Source organism: Arachis ipaensis, chromosome B10 (assembly GCF_059453495.1).
Source record: "Arachis ipaensis isolate K30076 ecotype BB chromosome B10, ASM5945349v1, whole genome shotgun sequence".
Lineage (NCBI taxonomy): Eukaryota > Viridiplantae > Streptophyta > Magnoliopsida > Fabales > Fabaceae > Arachis > Arachis ipaensis.
Genome location: NC_142435.1, coordinates 150016291 through 150035074, shown reverse-complemented (window position 1 = coordinate 150035074; position 18784 = coordinate 150016291). Strand labels below are relative to the sequence as shown.

The 18784-nt window shown below is 34.0% G+C and overlaps 3 protein-coding genes across 4 annotated transcripts; 2 read left to right on the top strand and 1 right to left on the bottom strand.

The window, feature by feature from the left end:
* Positions 1–991: 991 nt before the first annotated feature.
* On the bottom strand, positions 992–3200 carry TT16 (K-box region and MADS-box transcription factor family protein). Its single transcript, XM_016323856.3, has 7 exons — positions 2848–3200; positions 2682–2757; positions 2437–2601; positions 1883–1924; positions 1748–1789; positions 1407–1660; positions 992–1286 (listed from the first exon to the last, which is right to left on the bottom strand). Exons 1-7 carry the CDS (start codon positions 3033–3035, stop codon positions 1247–1249), a joined length of 807 nt encoding a protein of 268 aa, XP_016179342.1. The 5' UTR covers positions 3036–3200; the 3' UTR covers positions 992–1246.
* A 3963-nt stretch (positions 3201–7163) lies between these two features.
* Positions 7164–9041, top strand: LOC107622826 (chaperone protein dnaJ C76, chloroplastic). The gene is made up of 3 exons (XM_016324868.3): positions 7164–7972; positions 8053–8233; positions 8308–9041. Exons 1-3 carry the CDS (start codon positions 7368–7370, stop codon positions 8878–8880), a joined length of 1359 nt encoding a protein of 452 aa, XP_016180354.1. The 5' UTR covers positions 7164–7367; the 3' UTR covers positions 8881–9041.
* A 506-nt stretch (positions 9042–9547) lies between these two features.
* Positions 9548–17686, top strand: CYP59 (cyclophilin 59). Of its 2 annotated transcripts, none has more exons than XM_016324866.3 (15): positions 9548–9757; positions 10282–10448; positions 10543–10647; positions 11409–11526; positions 11676–11726; positions 13658–13749; positions 13830–13929; positions 14844–14966; positions 15056–15133; positions 15253–15299; positions 15388–15443; positions 15815–15855; positions 16298–16397; positions 16535–16664; positions 16751–17686. In XM_016324866.3, exons 2-15 carry the CDS (start codon positions 10351–10353, stop codon positions 17412–17414), a joined length of 1803 nt encoding a protein of 600 aa, XP_016180352.1. In that variant the 5' UTR covers positions 9548–9757; positions 10282–10350; the 3' UTR covers positions 17415–17686. The 2 variants fall into 2 exon arrangements, with proteins under 2 accessions (XP_016180352.1, XP_016180353.1); XM_016324867.3 differs by having other exon boundaries at positions 9673–9757; positions 10312–10448.
* The last annotated feature ends 1098 nt before the right edge of the window (positions 17687–18784 follow it).

The window sequence follows — 18784 nt, the reverse complement described above, 5'->3', positions numbered from 1 at the left end:
TAGTAAAAAATAAGTTAGGTAAAAGTTAGGCTTAGGCACCTAGAATTCAGCTAGGTTAGATCAGCTGAGCTAGTAACCTGCATAAAAATAAGCCACGCATGATAATTGAGAGAAGAAAATAACTATAGGAAAAACATTTACCAGGTGATTGTTTTCGTGTTGGAGACTCGAATAGTTTTTAGTATTGTGTTTGTTTCAAGTTTCAACTTTATTTTTTAACAGAAATTAGTTTTATTAAAAATTACTTTTCGTATATTCTTTATAAACTTTATAAAATAAATAGTTTTTTAATTATAAAAAGTGAAATTATAAAATCAGAATTTTATGCACCGAAACATTGATATACACACTTGGTTGAAAACGAAATTTGTCCCAACCACATGGTGTCTAGACGAAATAAATTAACATAAAAAGTTGACCCACCACATGACAAATGTAAATAATGCAATCTCTATGTCAGAAAACATCGTACTGTCTATATTCTATAAGGCACAAAGTTGGTCAGCAACATTCATTTCACTAATTTGACTCTTATCTATCTAGTGTGCATCACTTTCTTTTCCATGCAAATGAACAGTAGCAGGGAGATACATAGAACGAAGACAAACACATAAAGCAACTGCAGGAAGGGGATCGAAACCTTGCTTCATTAGAGTATATTAATATATATAATTAGTAATGATTAAGTATATATATATATATCCAAGAACGTATTGAACATTTTTATATTTGATTTTATTTTTCATAAATCAAGATGAATAACCTTTATACAAATTAAATATTATTACTCTAAAGTAAGCCAAGGCAAGCGGTTACATTATTTTTAAAATGCTCTTTAATAATTTTGTATCTTAAAAATATTTATTTAGGCCAACAAGTCAATATCTTCATGGCCAAACAAAATGATTCATGAATATGTCAATAATAATAATAATAATAATAATAATAATAATAATAATAATAATAATGCCTGCAGAGCAGACACTTCATAAGTAGCTAATAAGTTTTTTATCCACTATTACTGATTACAAGTATCTAATTCACCCTCCTCATTTCTTTCTGGATAATGTGCAGATAATAATAATATAAATATAATTTTGATCAAACATATGATGAAAAGTGAAAATAAATTTGTTGTATAGTCTGAAAATTATTTAATGTAAAAAAGCAAGGTTATAACTCTGAAGGTAGAGTAGCAATGAAAGCGGCAAATCTTTGTGGATGACGATGATGATGATATATCACCTCATGCATCGAAGGGATCTCCTCCGTCCTTCTCTATCACCCTGCAAGTCATCATGATTCATCAGAATAATATAATAATAATAATAATAATTCAGTAGTAAATAAACTTGATACATATAATTGACAACTTAATTATATATAAAGATGGATAAGATAGATACCATTTTGATGTCCCCATGAGTAGTCCAGTGAGTGAGTCATGATGAACATTGGGCTGTGCAAGCTGAAGATATGGATATGGATGAAGCTGCTGCTGCGGTACATGTGGTGCACCAAGCTGAAGGATGGTGCCAGCAGAAGCAGAAGCTTGCTCATCATCGTAGAATGGCAACTGATGATGATCCATCACTGCTTTGTTATTACCACAGTTACTTGCTGCAGCCCTTTCAAACTCCAATACAGCAGCTTGCTGCTCCTGTTATTCCATTTATCAGTAATAATAATTAATGTGTATATATAACTATATTAACTAGTATACCAAATCTATAACTTGCTAACTTACCCAATTGGACAAATTGCAGTTTTCATCTTCCAAGATTCTTTCCTATATAAATTACAACAAGCACCAGTTTCAATAATAATAATAATTATATATTAAGAACGAGATGATGGAGAGATTATCAATTGATTATTTGACCTTCCTTCGCAGATTCTCCAATTGCTGCTGCAAGAGCTCGTTCTGATGCATATGGCAATAAATTATAAATGTCAAAGATTCAGTTGCAAAAGTACTTTAATTCAATTTTCACATAATAATAATTAATTAACAAGTAGCTTTTAGCAAGTCAATTTTATAATGCTTTCCTTTAACATGATATATGCATTGGATTTGTAGTTACAGGGGGATCCTGAACATATATAGTGAATGGAAACTAATTTCTGACATTAGTTAACTTAATTATTATATAAATTATAATCAGTATTTGATCAGTGATGGAAACATTTAATTTTGTCTGAAATGTATGCACGCATATCGCAATATATACATCTTCGGTGAACATTTTGCAAAAAACCTCCGTATCACTTTATTTATTTATTTTCTTTGACATTAGTATGTGTATCTGCTCATTTAGGTCACCAAATTTCTGAAAACTATGTGAAGAAGAAAAAAAAAAAACAACTTCGAAATGCACATGTGTGTATATATATATACCTGACGGTTAATCATCACCAAAAAAAAAAGGTATATACCTGACGCTTTCGAACCCTTGCAACAGAGCTTTGAACTTCATGTTCAAGCTTAGTCAATTCTTCATATTGGAGACAAGCTATGCCCTCTCCAAGGTAGCGCTGAATCCCCATCTCAAGGCTCAGATTTTGACGCCTCAGCATTGCCATCTCAGTCAATAAATCTTCCTACAAAAACGAACATGCAAATCATTCATTATACTATATGATTAGAAAGAAAATTGAGCACCTTAGTCTCATATAAGTACCTGAAGGTGGGAATGTCCATGGCGCGTTATGCGAGTCCCTGTAGATCGTTGGTACTTTTCAATTATTTGATCCATCCTGACCAAAATATTAATTTCACGTCCATATATATGATAGGATAAGTAGATAGAATTGAGGAAAACCCTAAGGAATATAAAAAGGTTATACCTGTAGGGGTGAGAGGAGTAGTGAAAGAGCTTGCCAGTGTTGGAGAAGACGATGAGTCCGATCTGGGCGTCACAGAGGACAGAGAGCTCATTGGTCTTCTTCAGGAGTCCGTTCCTTCTCTTTGAGAACGTCACTTGCCTCGTCGTCGTGTTTTCTATCCTCTTTATCTCTATCTTTCCCCTTCCCATGTTTTCTTCCACAGCTGAAAGAAATAAGAAGGAGCCAGGAAGAGAGTAGATCCGAGTCAACACCTCACCTAACCAGCTCTCCCACGATTTCCTTCTTTGCTAAGCTACTTAGGAAGCAATGCGTGAAATCAGGAAGAAACTTATGAGATTTGAACTTGTGAGAGTGTGTGTGGGATATCAATTTAATGACACGGAAAAATAAATGCTTCAAGGGTAGATATGTCATTTCCTGCAAGTCATGATTATGCAATAGCAGAAACCCATATGGCCTGGCCTGATGCCGTTGCCATGCAGGTTCGAGGGTCGAAGATGATATCATATAATTCACAAATGGCAATGCATCGCTTGTCATCACTTCTCAGTTCTCACTCTCCCGGGCTGGGGTCGCCTCTTCTTTCTACAAGTATTTTCCTTTCCTTTTTTGTTTTTTTTTTTAACCAAAGAGAAGAGACACGAACCCACAACCTCTTAATTGAGTACGTGGAGACTATGTCAGTTGAGCTATTACTCATTGGCTTCCTTTTTAGTTATATACTCTTAATTGTCATCATAAATAAAATCAAACTGCCTTTTTTTGTTCATATATGTTTAAAAGTGTTTTTGTTGTTCTTAATTTAAGAGTTATCTGTTTTTTTTTTACCAAAGATATGAGATTCGAACCCGTAATCTCTTAATTGAGTATGGGGAGACTATGCCATTTGAGCTATTACTCATTGGCTAAAATTTGGAAAGATAAGAGACTCGAACCCGCAACCTCTTAATTGAGTATGAGGAGTTATCTGTTATCTGTTATCTCAACAAATTTATGAAAAAATAATTAAAAATATGATATAGTTACTATTTTCTTATTTTAAATTTTTAATATTTCGAATTTATCATTTTTAATTGTGGAGGTGTATTTTTAAGAACTCCGATATTTAAATTATTATAAGTCACAAAAAAAATTAAAATAAAAAACATATCTAAGTGAACATATTTAAAATAGTACATATATTATGTGATTATAATGTTATAAACTTATATATTATGTGATTTTTTTTATGCATAAATTATTTTTTTATAAGATATTCTTTTTCTTTTTCATGAGATATATTGTTCATAATTTTAGATTTATATATAATTAATATTGTAATATTTATTTTAATAATAAAATAATAATTATAAGAGTAAAGTATTGTTTTTGTCCCCAACGTTTGGGGTAAATCCTATTTATGTCCCTAACGTTTAAATCGTCCTATTTGTATCCCTAACGTTTGTAAAAGTGATTCAATGTTATCCTGCTGTCAATTACACATCATGAATGCTTTAATTTGAGTTTTAAAAATCTCTTCTTGAAGTTAGAATATAAATGTTTGGGATAGAATCAATGATCCACTCTGAAAAATAGCTCATCAAAAGTTGAAACTAATTCCTACAACATTTACATAATTCACTTTTCTAGGAACATAATTGAATTTAAACACAAATAGTGGGTATAATATTAAAATCGAACACATCTAAGTGAGACCTAATTGATAATGAATACATCCAAGTGAGAATAATTGAAAAATATAATCTGATTTGTTAGTATAATTGATCGTAGGATAACATTGAATCACTTTTATAAACGTTAGGGATACAAATAGGACGATTTAAATGTTAGGGACACAAATAAGACTTACCCCAAACGTTGGGGACAAAAACGATACTTTACTCTAATTATAATATAACAATTAAATTCGTAAAATTAAGTTATTAGAAATTAAAATAAATGATAAAGAGTTAATATTCTTTTTATAACATCTTTTTTAAAATTTTAAAAAACTCTTAATCATGAAATCGATTATTAAAATTTATTAAGTTTTAAACTTATAGAAATGGTCCAAAACACCGTCATTCTTCTATATGTCACATTCATTCATTAACATGGACATTATTACTGTCCGCTCAAAAACAAAATACAGACATATTTTAACTACTATACATTTATTTGCACGGATATAATAAGTTCGTCTAACACTTTCAGTTTTTCGTGTTTTGTACTAGTGTATCGTGCATACTGTATTCTTAAATTTAATATACACAAGAGCTAGGGGCTTCTGGTACTTAGTGTGGTAGTAATAGTAATAGCATATAAAGATCCATTAACACTAATATAAGTATAATTAAATTACACCAAATCTCAGATTTCACGCGCAGAGAATATTTATGGTTGAATTTTACTTAAATAATAATACTTATATATTCTATCTCTTCAATATTAATTACCCATTACTCATTACTTTACATCCCTCAATAATATAACCAATAATTTCCAAATTTGGGGACTCTTGTGTTTGTATTATTTTTTCTTAATAATTATATATATATATATATATAATTTTTTTATATTTAAAATTTTAATTTTTTTTTAATTTATCCCTTTGTGTACAACATAAATAGTTTTCATTTCTTCTCCCGAAAATACTATTTATTTTTGTTTAGGAAGAATTTTTTGTGCCTACAAAATTTTTGTCTAATTTGTTTAAAAGTAGAGATAAAGTGTGAAGTGGAACTCACCTCTTTATTTTTAAATTTTATAAGTAAATGTTAAGCACCATAAAAGACACCTTTGCTTGGTCCATGTTAATTTATTGATTGATTAATATTCTTAATTAATTGTACATCAAGTGCAAACTTAGTTTCCTATGTGAAAGTTCTCAAAGTGGCCAAACATGGACCCAAACAAAGAAAAACAATTTGGCAGATAAATACCAAATAAAGGAATACTTGTAATATTTTAGGAAACAAAAGAGAGAAATCATGATGTCTTGAAGAAGGAAATCAAATGAAAAATATCTTCAAAATGTATATAAAGTTATAACATCCTACATACCAAAATGCTAATTCTAAATAAAACTCAAAAAATTAACTTCTATATATTATGTTAAATATAAAAATTAGTGCATGTTTTAATATATCTATAAATTTATTTTTAATCAAATTTGCAGGTAACATATATTTTATAATTTTTATTATTGAAAATAATTGTATTAGGATAGAAATTTTATATGGAACAAATTCTTCCAATAGTAACTACGACTATGCTAAATATTTATAGACATCCTTTAAAACTAATAATGAACTGAATTCAATTAATTTTAACAATTTTTTATATACAACTTTAAAGTTAATGAAAGTAGAACGATGTTATATTATTAAAGAAGTAATGAAAAGTATTGGTCCTGAGATTTTCTTTATTAAAGAATATGTAAAATTTTAAAATACTACTAGGCATTTGCTTCAAGGTGAAATTGCCTTTAGGGTTCATTAATAATTTTCATAATAAAACTAAGGTATGAAAAAAAGTTTTTATCTTTGACTCTTCAAAGGAACCTGTCAATAATAGGTAAAACGCATATTTATAAAATGGGAAAAAATTATCATTGTTGATCAGTTCAATTTTGAACATAATAACTTTTAAAAGAAACAAACAGCCTCTTTAATCTTAAAGATTAATCCTGTTCCTAGAGACAAATAATTCGTGTATTTGATTTTTTTTTTTAAATATTATTCTCTAAATTCCTTTCTTATACTTTTTATTTAAAATTAAATATGATATTTTGATATTTTTATAGATATATATTCTCATGTTTAGTGGAATATCTATTGTAAAATTTAGAATGTTAATTGTTCCGGCTGAGTTCAACAAAGGTTGAGAGTTCACCATACGAAGTCATCAACCCATATATTGTCTCACATTTTGATAGAGACCTAGATAAAAGGCAGAAATTTCCAGACAAATGAGCCTAGGATAAAAAGTTCACCTGAAGTACGAGGTATAAAAGGGAAGGGACCTACTCCTCCCCAAAGATACGTCACACTTACCCTAATTAACCATATTAGTGTATGGAGGCTCACTTTAGTATCGGAGTGTCCTTGCAGGTGACTCCATCTACCGACCCACCGACGCTCGGAACAACTCCCCTTCGTAAAGCTCGTACCCAGGTTCAAAAACACCCTTGATCAACTCGTTGCTCTCGACCCACCAACCATCCAGTCTACCTTTCTAGCGGGCAACCGAACATTAATTTATATATTTTACTGTTTGAGAACAAAAATACACTGGACACAATTATAAAATAGGGCGGATAATTAAGTAAAAATTTCGAGTATATTACATAATTGGACATCAACGGTGGATATAGCCATCTATACAGAAAATTAGTGAATAATAAGTATCTTCCATCGTTGTCAAAAAAAGAAAAAAAGATGTAGAAAGCAAAGCAAAATATCTTGCACAGCCATAATAATGAGACAGTGTGGCATAGGAGGGGCTTATCCTGTTGAGTAGCCGAAAATTAAAGGACGAAGATGGCTATGAGTGCTGCTGCATCCACATGGCTGATTCCTTGTATGGCAAGAACACATGGAGAGCAGTTGAAGCTGCACAACAAGTATAGTAGTAGTAGTAGTAGTAGACATAGCAGAATAAGATGCAACTGCAAGGCATCATCATGGATGACGTCAGAGTTGGATCTGTACGATCTTCTTGGGATTGATAGCACATCGGGTCAGTCAGAGGTGAAGACGGCCTACCGCTCTCTCCAGAAGCGGTGCCACCCGGACATCGCGGGCCCTGCCGGCCATGACATGTCCATCATCCTCAATCAAGCTTATGCCATTCTCTCCGACCCCAATTCTCGCCTCGCATATGACAGGGAGCAAGCCAAGATTTCAGAATTCAAAGGCTTCACCGGCAGACCCCTCTACTCGGTATGGCGGGGCTCCCAAACCGAGCAGCGGGCCGTCTTTGTCGACGAAATCAAGTGCGTCGGCTGTCTAAAGTGCGCTCTCTTAGCTAACAACACCTTTGCTATTGAATCTGTTTATGGCAGAGCAAGGGTTGTTGCTCAGTGGGCTGATTCTCACCACAAAATCCAAGACGCCATTGATTCCTGCCCTGTCAACTGCATTTCGTAAGTATATCTCCTCTATACTATTTCTATTCCCACTTTTTGAATGTTCAAAGAATTGCTGAGTTATGATTCATTCATAGGCTAGTTGAGAGGTCCAACCTTGCAGCTCTGGAGTTCTTGATGTCCAAGCAACCGCGTGGCAACGTAAGAGTAGGCGCAGGTAACGCAGCTGGCGTTCGTGTCTCCAACATATTCGTGGATGTGGACAAGTTTCAAAAAAGGTTCCAGGAAACAATGGATAAAGCTTCCAAGTGTTCAAAGGTTAGTACTTTGACTTGTAATCAGGGCTGGGCTTCATAGTAACACTATGTTTTAATTTAAATGCTTGTATTCAGGAAACAGACCTCCAAAGAGAATCAAGAATGTCAGCAATTCAGGCAATAAGATCAATTTCCAATTGGTTATACTGGCAAGCACCCAGCGCATGTGGAAGCTCTGAAAAAAACATGACAAGAGTCACATATCAATTACCAGAACCGGATATCGGTAAGCTTAGAGATGCTGTTGCAAGGAAGAAACTGAGGGATCAAATTCCACAAGCTTGCGACCGTCCTGAAGAGTATTGGGCCCCATCAACATATGCTCTTCCGTCTTCAACTACAACAACTGCTACTCCTCCAAGGCCAGCTGAGAAGCCTTCAGCTATCAAGGGAAAGAATGAATATGAGAACCAAAATAGCCCAATCAGATGGGGATTTCCAATTGTTACTGCATTGATCGCGGTAGCTACGGTTCGATTACATGAAGCAGAGTCAGTTCCTGAGCTGAAACAACACATAGGTGGTAATCTGGCTTTGGAAATTGTTAACAGTCCCTGGATGCAGTATATACTGGCAGCAGCTACATGGTATATGATTGGAATGGCAATTGTAGAACTTGTTGCCATTATTGGCAATGAAGATAGATAGATAGATAGATACAAAGTCCATAATAAATAGCCAAGATTGATTAGAACTATATACATGTAAGTAGCAAGCAGTAAGGTACTGAAGAAACACATGAACATGATCATAGCAGATGATGTATTAAAACTTTCAAGTTCTCTTTTAAGAATATCATACTTCAACAATTATTTGACTCAGCTTCTTCTGAAACTTAATTACTTTGCTGCAGCTTCCCCCCATTTTGATGTTAAGGACACAAAATAATTTGTTATCAGAACTAATTGAAGTGTTAAATGTCATGAAGTGGTGCCTCTGAATCTGAAGCTCAAAGGAAACTGACTTCAACTTGCATCTCAAAGAAAGAGTTCTTATTTTTCACTCTTTTTTTTAATTAGATAGTTTGGACGGTACTCAATCTTAAGCATTACAGACTCATTCACACCACACTTCCACACACAATATTAAGAGTTTTATCCACTACCTGGCCAAATTTTAAACCCAAGTGTACTCGTTGTAAAATATAAAAGATGTCTACTAGACCAAAACCTTGGGTGTCCTATTTTTCACTCCTTAAATCCTCTATTTGTACCAAATCTCAGATATGTGTTTGTAGGTTTGCAATTACATGACATATTCTGGTCGGGTAATTAGTAATTACATCTTATTTTTGTACAATGGGTAATTACATAGTTTTTTTTGTTGATATGGATGAAGCAAGCCTCAAAATTGGGCCGATATTAACTAAACCTCAAAATTGGGCCTTGAGTTGGGCCCAACTCCAAACTCTACTATCTAGATGCGGCCTAGGTTCTTCTCGCTCGCATCTCCCAGCACCGTCGCACACCGCACGTCCTCAGTGAACTCGCCGTGAAGTCGTTAACCACCGTGGCTTCAGTTCAAGGTCTGTGTCCGTCTTATTTTCGTTTTTTCTTCTCCCCGAGTCTTCGCGCTTTTGTTTCGTCGTGATTCTTCTATTTTCCCAACTTATTCATTTTGTGGTGAGATCAGATTGCTTGAAAATAGATATGACTTGATTTTATTTTTTTTAGTATTCCAACTGTTTAATCATTTGCTTGTTGTTGATTTGAGCTAAAATAGTCAATAGGTTATTGAAGTTCGACTGCTAAGTAATGGCAAGAAGATAAACTGAATGAATAAAGCATATAGTAATTTAGGCTAACAAATTATTCGCAGTACTAAACTATAAGTTGGCCATAGCCTCTGTTGTTGATATTGAAATTGAAATCCCAGTGTTTTTATTTTTCTTTTGGTTATCCTTGACCGACCCACTTGGGAAACTGTTGCTGCTTTCTTCTGTTCTCTGATGATTCCCACCTCTATTTAAGGCCTAAACAACTCATAAAGCTTGCTTCTTTGAGAATTGGGTTTCTTCTCATTCTGATTACTCTGAGGTTGGTACTTCAGGTGTTTAATCATAATATAATACTTGTTCAGTTAGTTGCATTAAGCACTGAGTGCATAATAGTAAGTAAGATGTCAGTGCTGATCGTGACAAGCTTAGGGGACATTGTCGTTGATTTACATACCGACAAGTGCCCCCTCACCTGCAAGAACTTCCTCAAGCTCTGCAAGTCAGTCCCACTTCTCTGAAACTTCTAGAACTCTATACTCGATAGTTGACTAGTTTTTAGTACCTTACAGTTGTTGTTTATTTTGTTGTTACAGGATTAAGTACTATAATGGCTGTCTATTTCACACTGTTCAGAAGGATTTCACTGCTCAGACTGGTGATCCCACAGGAACAGGCACTGGTGGCGATTCCATCTACAAGTATGAAACCTAACTTGCTTACTTTTACATGTATTACTCGCTGCTCGCATTTACGTACACTTCAGCTGTAGCGTTTGAAAGTTAGGGTTAGGGCAGCACCTATTCTTAGAAGAGAAAGGAGTTTCCTTTTTATTACTAATGTTGTTTTCATTGTTGTTTTGTGTGTGTGTGTTTTTTTTGGGGGGGGGGGGTTGTAGTAGAACCAAATTTTTGTAGAAGGTCTGATACGGCAATTGATCAAACAAAAGGTAGTCCAACAGCTAGAGATAATGGCTCAGATTTTAATGACTTAATTCATATAGTGAAGGCGTTTGGTTGCTTTCATTGTTTAGATACACATACTCTTCTTTTTACCTTTTTAAAATTATGAAGCTTCTGACATTGAATTATTAAGTCCCACATTGTCTAAAATTAAGCCCGATAGTTCTTTTAAGTGTGAGGCAACCCTTACCTCTTGAGCTAGCTTTTGGGGGAAGTTAGGTCCACTTAATTTCTTATATGGTATCAGAGCAAAAATTAAAAAAAAAAATTGTTATTGGGCCACCCTCACACCACAACAAATTCAAGTCATTCTCAAATTTCACGCTCCAAGTCTTTGTCCAGTCCTGAGCATGAGAGGGGTATTAAGTCTCACGTTGTCTAAAATTAAAAGCTTGATAGTCCTTATAAGTGTGAGGTAACCCTTACCTCTTGAGCTAGCTTTTGGTGTAAGTAAGGCCCACTTAATTTCTTATATGAATTGCAATGGCATCCTCTCTCAGGTTTCTTTATGGTGATCAAGCTCGATTTTTTGGCGATGAAATTCGGGTTGATCTGAAGCATTCCAAGACTGGAACAGTTGCCATGGCAAGTGCAGGAGAGAATCTGAATGCTTCACAGGTATGTGTATGAATAACATTCTTCCCATCATGGCTGGTTGATGATTGCCTTCCAGTTAAAAGGATTAAAGAAAGTGTGTTTGCAACTTTTGATGGTTAAATTGAAAATGATTGTTAATTAACGGTTCTTTCTTTTGTTAATGTTTCCAGTTTTATATCACTCTGCGTGATGACCTCGATTACCTTGATGGGAAACACACAGTAAGTCTTCTGGGTTCCATTTCTTTTGCTCTTTCACTGGATATCGAGGCGTCATCCTTGCTTTGATGGTTTTACCATGCTAAAATTGTTTTGATTTTTCTGGATTTGGGTATAATCATAGTAAAGGGACAGGAGTTGAAATAGAGGATGGCATGACTATTTTATTATTAAATAAGTTTAAATTAGGTTTAATTACTCTGTTAGTCCTTATAGTTTTACCAAATTTGTAATTAGATCCCTATATTTTTTTTCTTTTTAATTAAGTCTCTACATTGCTTTTAATTTTGTAATTAGGTCCTTTCATATAAAAAAACGTTAAAATTAACGGAATATTTCTCCCAAAAAAATTATGTGGTCAAAGATCTAATTAGGTTCTTAATTGTGATACTTTCAATTTGCAGAGAAATAATTAGTTAACTCTAACATTTTTTACACTAGAAAGAACCTAATTACAAAATGAAAAGCAGTGTAGGGACCTAACTAAAAGGAAAAAAATTATAGGTACTTAATTACAAATTTGGTGAAACTATAGGGATCAACAGAATAATTAAACCTTTAAATTATTTTGTCAGTCCCTATAGTTTTACCAAATTTGTAATTGAGTCTCTACACCTTAAAAGTTTTTAATTGGGTCCCTACACCCGTTTTAAATTTTTAATCACATTCTTGCCGTTCCAAAAACGTTTAACTTAACAGAATATGCTTCTATTCACGGTTAAAAAGGATCTAATTACATATTTAAAATTGGTGTAGGGACCCAATTAAAATCTTTTAAATTGTAGGGATTCAATTACAAATTTGGTGAAATTATAAGAACTAACCGAATAATTTAACCATTAAATAATGATGATATTTGATTAGTACATCTAAGCAGTTTGTGCTTTAGTTTTAGGGAATATATACGGGATAAGTATGTGGATCAGGTCTTGCTTTGTAGTCCTTATGTGATATCCCACATGCACAAAGGGAGGCATTGCCAAGGCTTTTGAGTTTGGTATGGGTGTTTTACTTTTTTTAATCTCAAATTGGTATCTTTATAAATAAGTAGTTCGTCAATACACTGGACAAGATAGGGTTTGGAATATGACCGAATGAGCGCAGCAGAGAGAGTTGGGTTATAAATAGCTTGTGACAGGACACTATGGCTCGCCGAATTTATGTAGCCAATCTCACCAAGTAGGAAAAGGCTCAGTAGCAGTTAATTTTAAATAGCTTGTTCGGTTGTTCCTTAGTAGGATAGCATTTCATTATATGCCACTATATTGAGTATTTGGCTAGAGAACAATTCACGCACCTTTAATGATAGGTTTCCAGATAAACAAGTTTTATCAGATGGAATTAGGCGTTTGGCCTTTATATGGTATAAAGCTCGTGATCTCTTTTAGTGGACTTTCCCTCTCATAAATGTTGGGAGATTGGAAAGCTATGCTTCAGTAATCTTTTGTTTTCATTTTTCGTTGCGTGATATCTTTTCCTCCGCTTCCATGTATCATTCTTTCCCTATCTTAATGATGATGATGATGATGATGATGATGATGATGATGATCAACAGTAGTAGTAGCAGCATGTTTTATGCATAGAGATAGCAGAATGTAGGCAGAGTAACTGCTAGTCTGCTAGAGTATTTTATATGTCATCAAGAATGATGTGTTAGTATTTAGCACAGATTGAAAGGGATTGGCATATGTTGTTGCATGGCTTATCCTTTTAGGATTCAGCTTCATTTCTGGTTTCTTTGTGACTAGTCTTCTTTTCCTTTTTTTAGGAAAAACAGTAAAAGGAAAATAAAAGAAAGAAAGAGAGGGGGAAAATTTTTTCTTCCCAAAAGGAAGGGCATAGACTAGCAAGTGCTACTTTTATTAGCTTGATCTCTTTTGACCCTTATATTGTAGGGGTTATTTCTTTTGCTTATTTGGTATCCATTATTTCAGGTTTTTGGTGAGGTAGCTGAAGGATTTGAGGCTTTGACTAGAATAAATGAGGCTTATGTGGATGAAAAGAGCAGACCATATAAAAATATACGGTTTGTAAATGCTATTTTCTTATTTTCCTTTTCACTGTTGAATAAGAAAGTAGTGTAATCTTCTTGAACTACTTGAACAGAATCAAGCACACATACATCCTAGAGGATCCTTTTGATGATCCTCCTCAGCTAGCTGAGTTCATTCCTGAAGCTTCTCCAGAAGGAAAACCTAAAGATGAGGTAATGGTTTACTGAAGCACTGTATTTCATAGCTTGAAAGCAAGTAAAATCTTGAATAGGTTACTTGTCAGCTTTATGATGGTCCTTTGTGATATAAATTGTAAATCCATTTATTGTCAAAATGGTTTCAGTTGACAGAAAAATGGTTCTTGGACAGTTTTTAAATGAGTAAGTTTGATGTTGCATTGATTCTTACACAATCAAAAACTTGATTTTGAATCTTTGCCCCCTTGAGTTACTTTACTAATAAGAAAAATAAAGAAAAAATGCTCATTGTTTCATCAATAAAATACTTGCTATAACAGTTGTATGCTTGTTCATTATGATGCAAGTATGCAACTTGCTAATTGTTTTCTAAAGCAAGCATTACTCGAAACAGATGTTTAAAAGGATACAGTTGTACTTTTGGTCTCACATGCTTTTTTAGAGTGTTTTCCTTCTAGATATGCAGATGATAGGAGAGTTTTTTTTTTACTTATTTTGCATTGATGTATTTATTCTATTTAATATTTTATTTTTTATTTGTTTTCTTGTTTGGGAGTATATCTTATTCTCCATTTTTTTCTTGAGACGATTCTTCTCAAATGACTTCCTATAAGAACCAGGATTTCTGTGCTACTCTTGAAGTTATTACGACAAGACAAGAACTTACTATCTGATATTTGAATTTTGGTGACATTAAAAGAAAAAAAAGATTTGGTAATCAATGTTGACTAGTTTGGAGATGAATGATGATGCTATAGATGGATAGGTGAACTGGGTTTTACTCCTTAAATATGTAAGAACTGTTTATATGTATTCAAAATAATTACTTAATGCTGAAGACTGATGTGATAATGAATAGTATAAATCCAATTTTAGAGTCTGAAGTAATGATATCTGTTCAGAGTCATGACTTCATGCAATTTGACTAGGTTGATGATGAGGTGCGACTTGAAGATGATTGGGTTCCCATGGATGAACAATTAAATCCAGCAGAGCTTGAGGAGGTTATTAGAGAGAAGGAAGCACGTTCTAGGGCAGTCGTACTTGAGAGTGTAAGTATATAAGACTGACACACATAAGTTTTGGTACTTCATGTGTGACTATGATCCTACATACAATTTACTTTTCATCTTTGTTTCAGATTGGCGATATTCCTGATGCTGAGATTAAACCTCCGGATAATGTGCTATTTGTTTGTAAATTGAACCCAGTTACTGAGGTGATTGACCTTTTTCTTATATGTATTATGCATCTGAATCATGATTGTATTCAGAGTATTTCTACTGAGTTATTATTTCAGTACATTCAGTTTCAGTAATTTTCTCCTTTAAAATATAGGATGAGGACTTGCATACGATATTTTCACGATTTGGAACTGTATCATCGTGAGTAATACTGGACACTTGTGAACACATTTAGTAATAGTATCATACATTTCATACTTAAGTTCTCACGCAAAATATTTGGTGATAGGGCTGAAATCATCCGGGACCACAAGACTGGTGACAGTTTATGCTATGCTTTCATTGGTCAGTATCTATTTTCACTTTTTTCTGTTGTGTTAAAAATTTATTCAACTTTACTTGCATGCAGAAACTGTAGTAGCTGGTTGGCTCTATTTTGATATCTCTTTCATTCCCTATGTGTAATTCCACTTTGCCGAATTTGTTACATTAGCATCTAGTTTGTATACCTTGCACACATGCATCGAGATGAATAGCCTACTAAGACTTATTAAGAGTTATTATGTTATGTAGAATTTGTAGTTGCAGATAATGTGATGAATTTTTCTTTTTAATTTTATAGTGTATAAACCTACTATGTAAGTTGGAAGTTGGTGGTTATCTCTGGCTGTTTATGCAATTGAATCAAGTAATCTAACGTTCACCTGTTGTGACAGAGTTTGAGGACAAAATGTCATGTGAACAGGCATATTTTAAGGTATGTAGAAAATTTTGAACTATCTGTTTCCTAATCAAAACAGTTTCTTTCTTTCCTTCACAATAAATGATCCTAGTCCTAGTTTACTTATTGCACATTGGATGCTTTACTTTGTTTAACTCTTCCCATTTTGTTATCCTTGATTGTTTCAAATATACCTTAATACTTTTGATAAGTCGCTAGAGATTGTTATATAAAGAGATCTTGCATCTTATCTCCCCAAAAAGGAAAGATAATTTTGTTTACCTGTTTTCTTTTCTTGATGAGTTATCCTTGTTTTAATTTTAATTGGCCTTTTAGATGTATCTGGTCGTAGAGTTGTTCTTTTCTTTTCCAGTTATGCATTTAAACTTTATCAACTATATATACTTAAAAAGCACACTTTGGGATGAATAGAAAACTATTTCCCCTAATCCTTTCACTTTTACTTCCCCCAAAATAGATGGATAATGCTTTGATCGATGATCGAAGAATACATGTGGATTTTAGTCAAAGTGTGGCAAAATTGTGGTCGCAATATAGGCGGAATCAGAAGGGCAAAGGTAAATGATAAACATGTCACAACCTGTAAGAATATGTTTTATATAGTTCTGTGTTTTGGTAGCATTATGGCAGTGTTCAGTTGCAAATGCCTGCAGCTTCTCCTTTGTAATCTCAATGTCATAATTTATGACTGTAGGTGGAGGTTGCTTCAAATGTGGTTCTGCAGATCATATTGCTAAGGATTGCACTGCTGATGATTCAATGAAACAACCTGCAAAATTCGTCTTGAAGGATAACAATACCCAACATGGTGGAGATAACACCAGGTCCGTACTGATGATTACATGTTTCTATCTCATATTTTTGTCTGTGATTATGTTTACCCAAATAAGTGACAAACTTCATGGTGTAGATATGAGATGGTTTTTGATGGAGATAACACACAAAATCCAAAGAGAGATGATAGGAAAAGCCAACGGCGTGAGAGGGATGACATAGTTGAGAACAGTATGAAGGACAATTTTAAAGATCATATTCGTAGAGGGCGTAAGGATGAGATGGTAGGCTCCAACAACAGAAATAGGTACAGTGATAGACACAGGGAACGTGGGGGAGATGGAGATGATAAAGCACGAGCTGAAAAAGAATCAAGAGATTCAGATTATCATTCAGACAGGAAAGACAGAGAAAAGCATAAGGAAATAAATAGAGACGATGACTACAGGCGGAAAGATGAGGTAGACCCAAGAAAAAGACACTTGGATGATAGATACACAGAAAGACGTGCTAGTGGAGATCACAGGAGAGAATCAGATGGTAACCGTCTGGAGAAAAGGGATGGCAGAGATTATAGGAAGAGACCTGAAGACAGCAGAAGGCATGACAGGAAGATCGATAGCAGACCAAAAAGAAGAAGTCCTGATGAAGATTACAAACATAAAAGGGAGGATGAAGATTATAAACGCAGAAGGGAGGATGAGGATTATAGACACGGAAGGGAAGAACGCGGACTTAGAAGACTAGATACTGAGCCTCGTGACTATTCCGATAGGAAGCATCATGGTGACAGGAGATGATCATTTTTGTATCATTATTGTTGTCAATGTTGCAGAAGATTTGTCAATGCAACTAGGACCATGAGGTAACGGATGTACATTTTATTTTTCTGGTAGTGTAATTGTTGACATATACCACTTTCCGTGCAGTAAAAAATGCACATGAATCATTCTGCTTCTAATTTTAATATTTTATGGTCACATCTTAGTGTTTTTGTTAACTGTTACAGTAATATTATGGCAGAAATGCTTCTTAGTTTCTGGTTTAATTTAAAAATTGGTTCCATTTTTAAGTTCCATTATTTCAAAGTTCCAAAGATCACTCTCTTGGAACAGTGTGTAGTTGAGATTTTATTTACTTGTAGGTTGTAGTATTAGCGATATAAGATTGAAAGCGTCTGGTGTTGTATAGAAGTGTGCGTTCATTGGACAACATATATGTACCTACTGGGTATTATTGTTACGTTGATTGTCTTATTTTTGTAATTTCTTTCTTGATTGATGGGGGTCAATGCGAATTGGTGGTGTTGTGTCTCCAATATAGATTTTGTTTTTTATTTTTTTGCCCTCATAAAGAGCATTCTTCTATGGTACTCGTTACATTAGCTATTTTATTATTTTTAGTGGTGGAGAATTCCTTATGAAGCCATATATATGATGAGGAATTGAGGATGAAGATAAGGATCCATGCAGTTTATTATTACTGCACGTCATAGCGCCTGAAAATAATTATTTTCATGATAACGTAAAATATTAAAACGAAATTAGAAAATCTGCCGTGCTTATTAGAAATCTTGCATGTGATAAGAGATTGTCCAAGAGCTGCGACTATTTGGGTGAAGCTCATCAACCCCGCTGCTGTAGCCCTGTTCTTTAACCTCAACTTCCAAGGATGGATTGAATTAAATTTGCAAAATTCCATTGGTAAGTCACCATCTGAGTGGATAGATGAGTTTTATGTTGCTTGTTGGATGATATGGAAGTGGAGAAACCTTGAGGTCTTCTCTCCTCCTTATGTAAGACCCAAGAACGCTGTTGAAGTGATTAGGAATTCCCTCAATAATTACAGGAAAGCGTATGAAAGAAGAAGTCAGAAATGCACAATAAATGAAACCAAAAGCCAGGAAGGTATATGGATGCCCCCTCCTATTGGGTGGGTAAAATTGAATACTGATGGAGCAGTTTCAAAATTAAAAAATATGGCTGGGTGTGGCGGTTTAATCCGAACGTGGAAGGGGGAGTGGGTTGCAGGCTTCCAAGCAAAGATAGGCAATACTCAAGTTTTTCAAGCGAAAATGTGGGGAATTTTTTATGGTTTACAAACAGCTTGGGACTTGGGAATAAGAAAAATTATTGTTGAAACAGATGCCCTAGAAGTTTGCCAACAGATT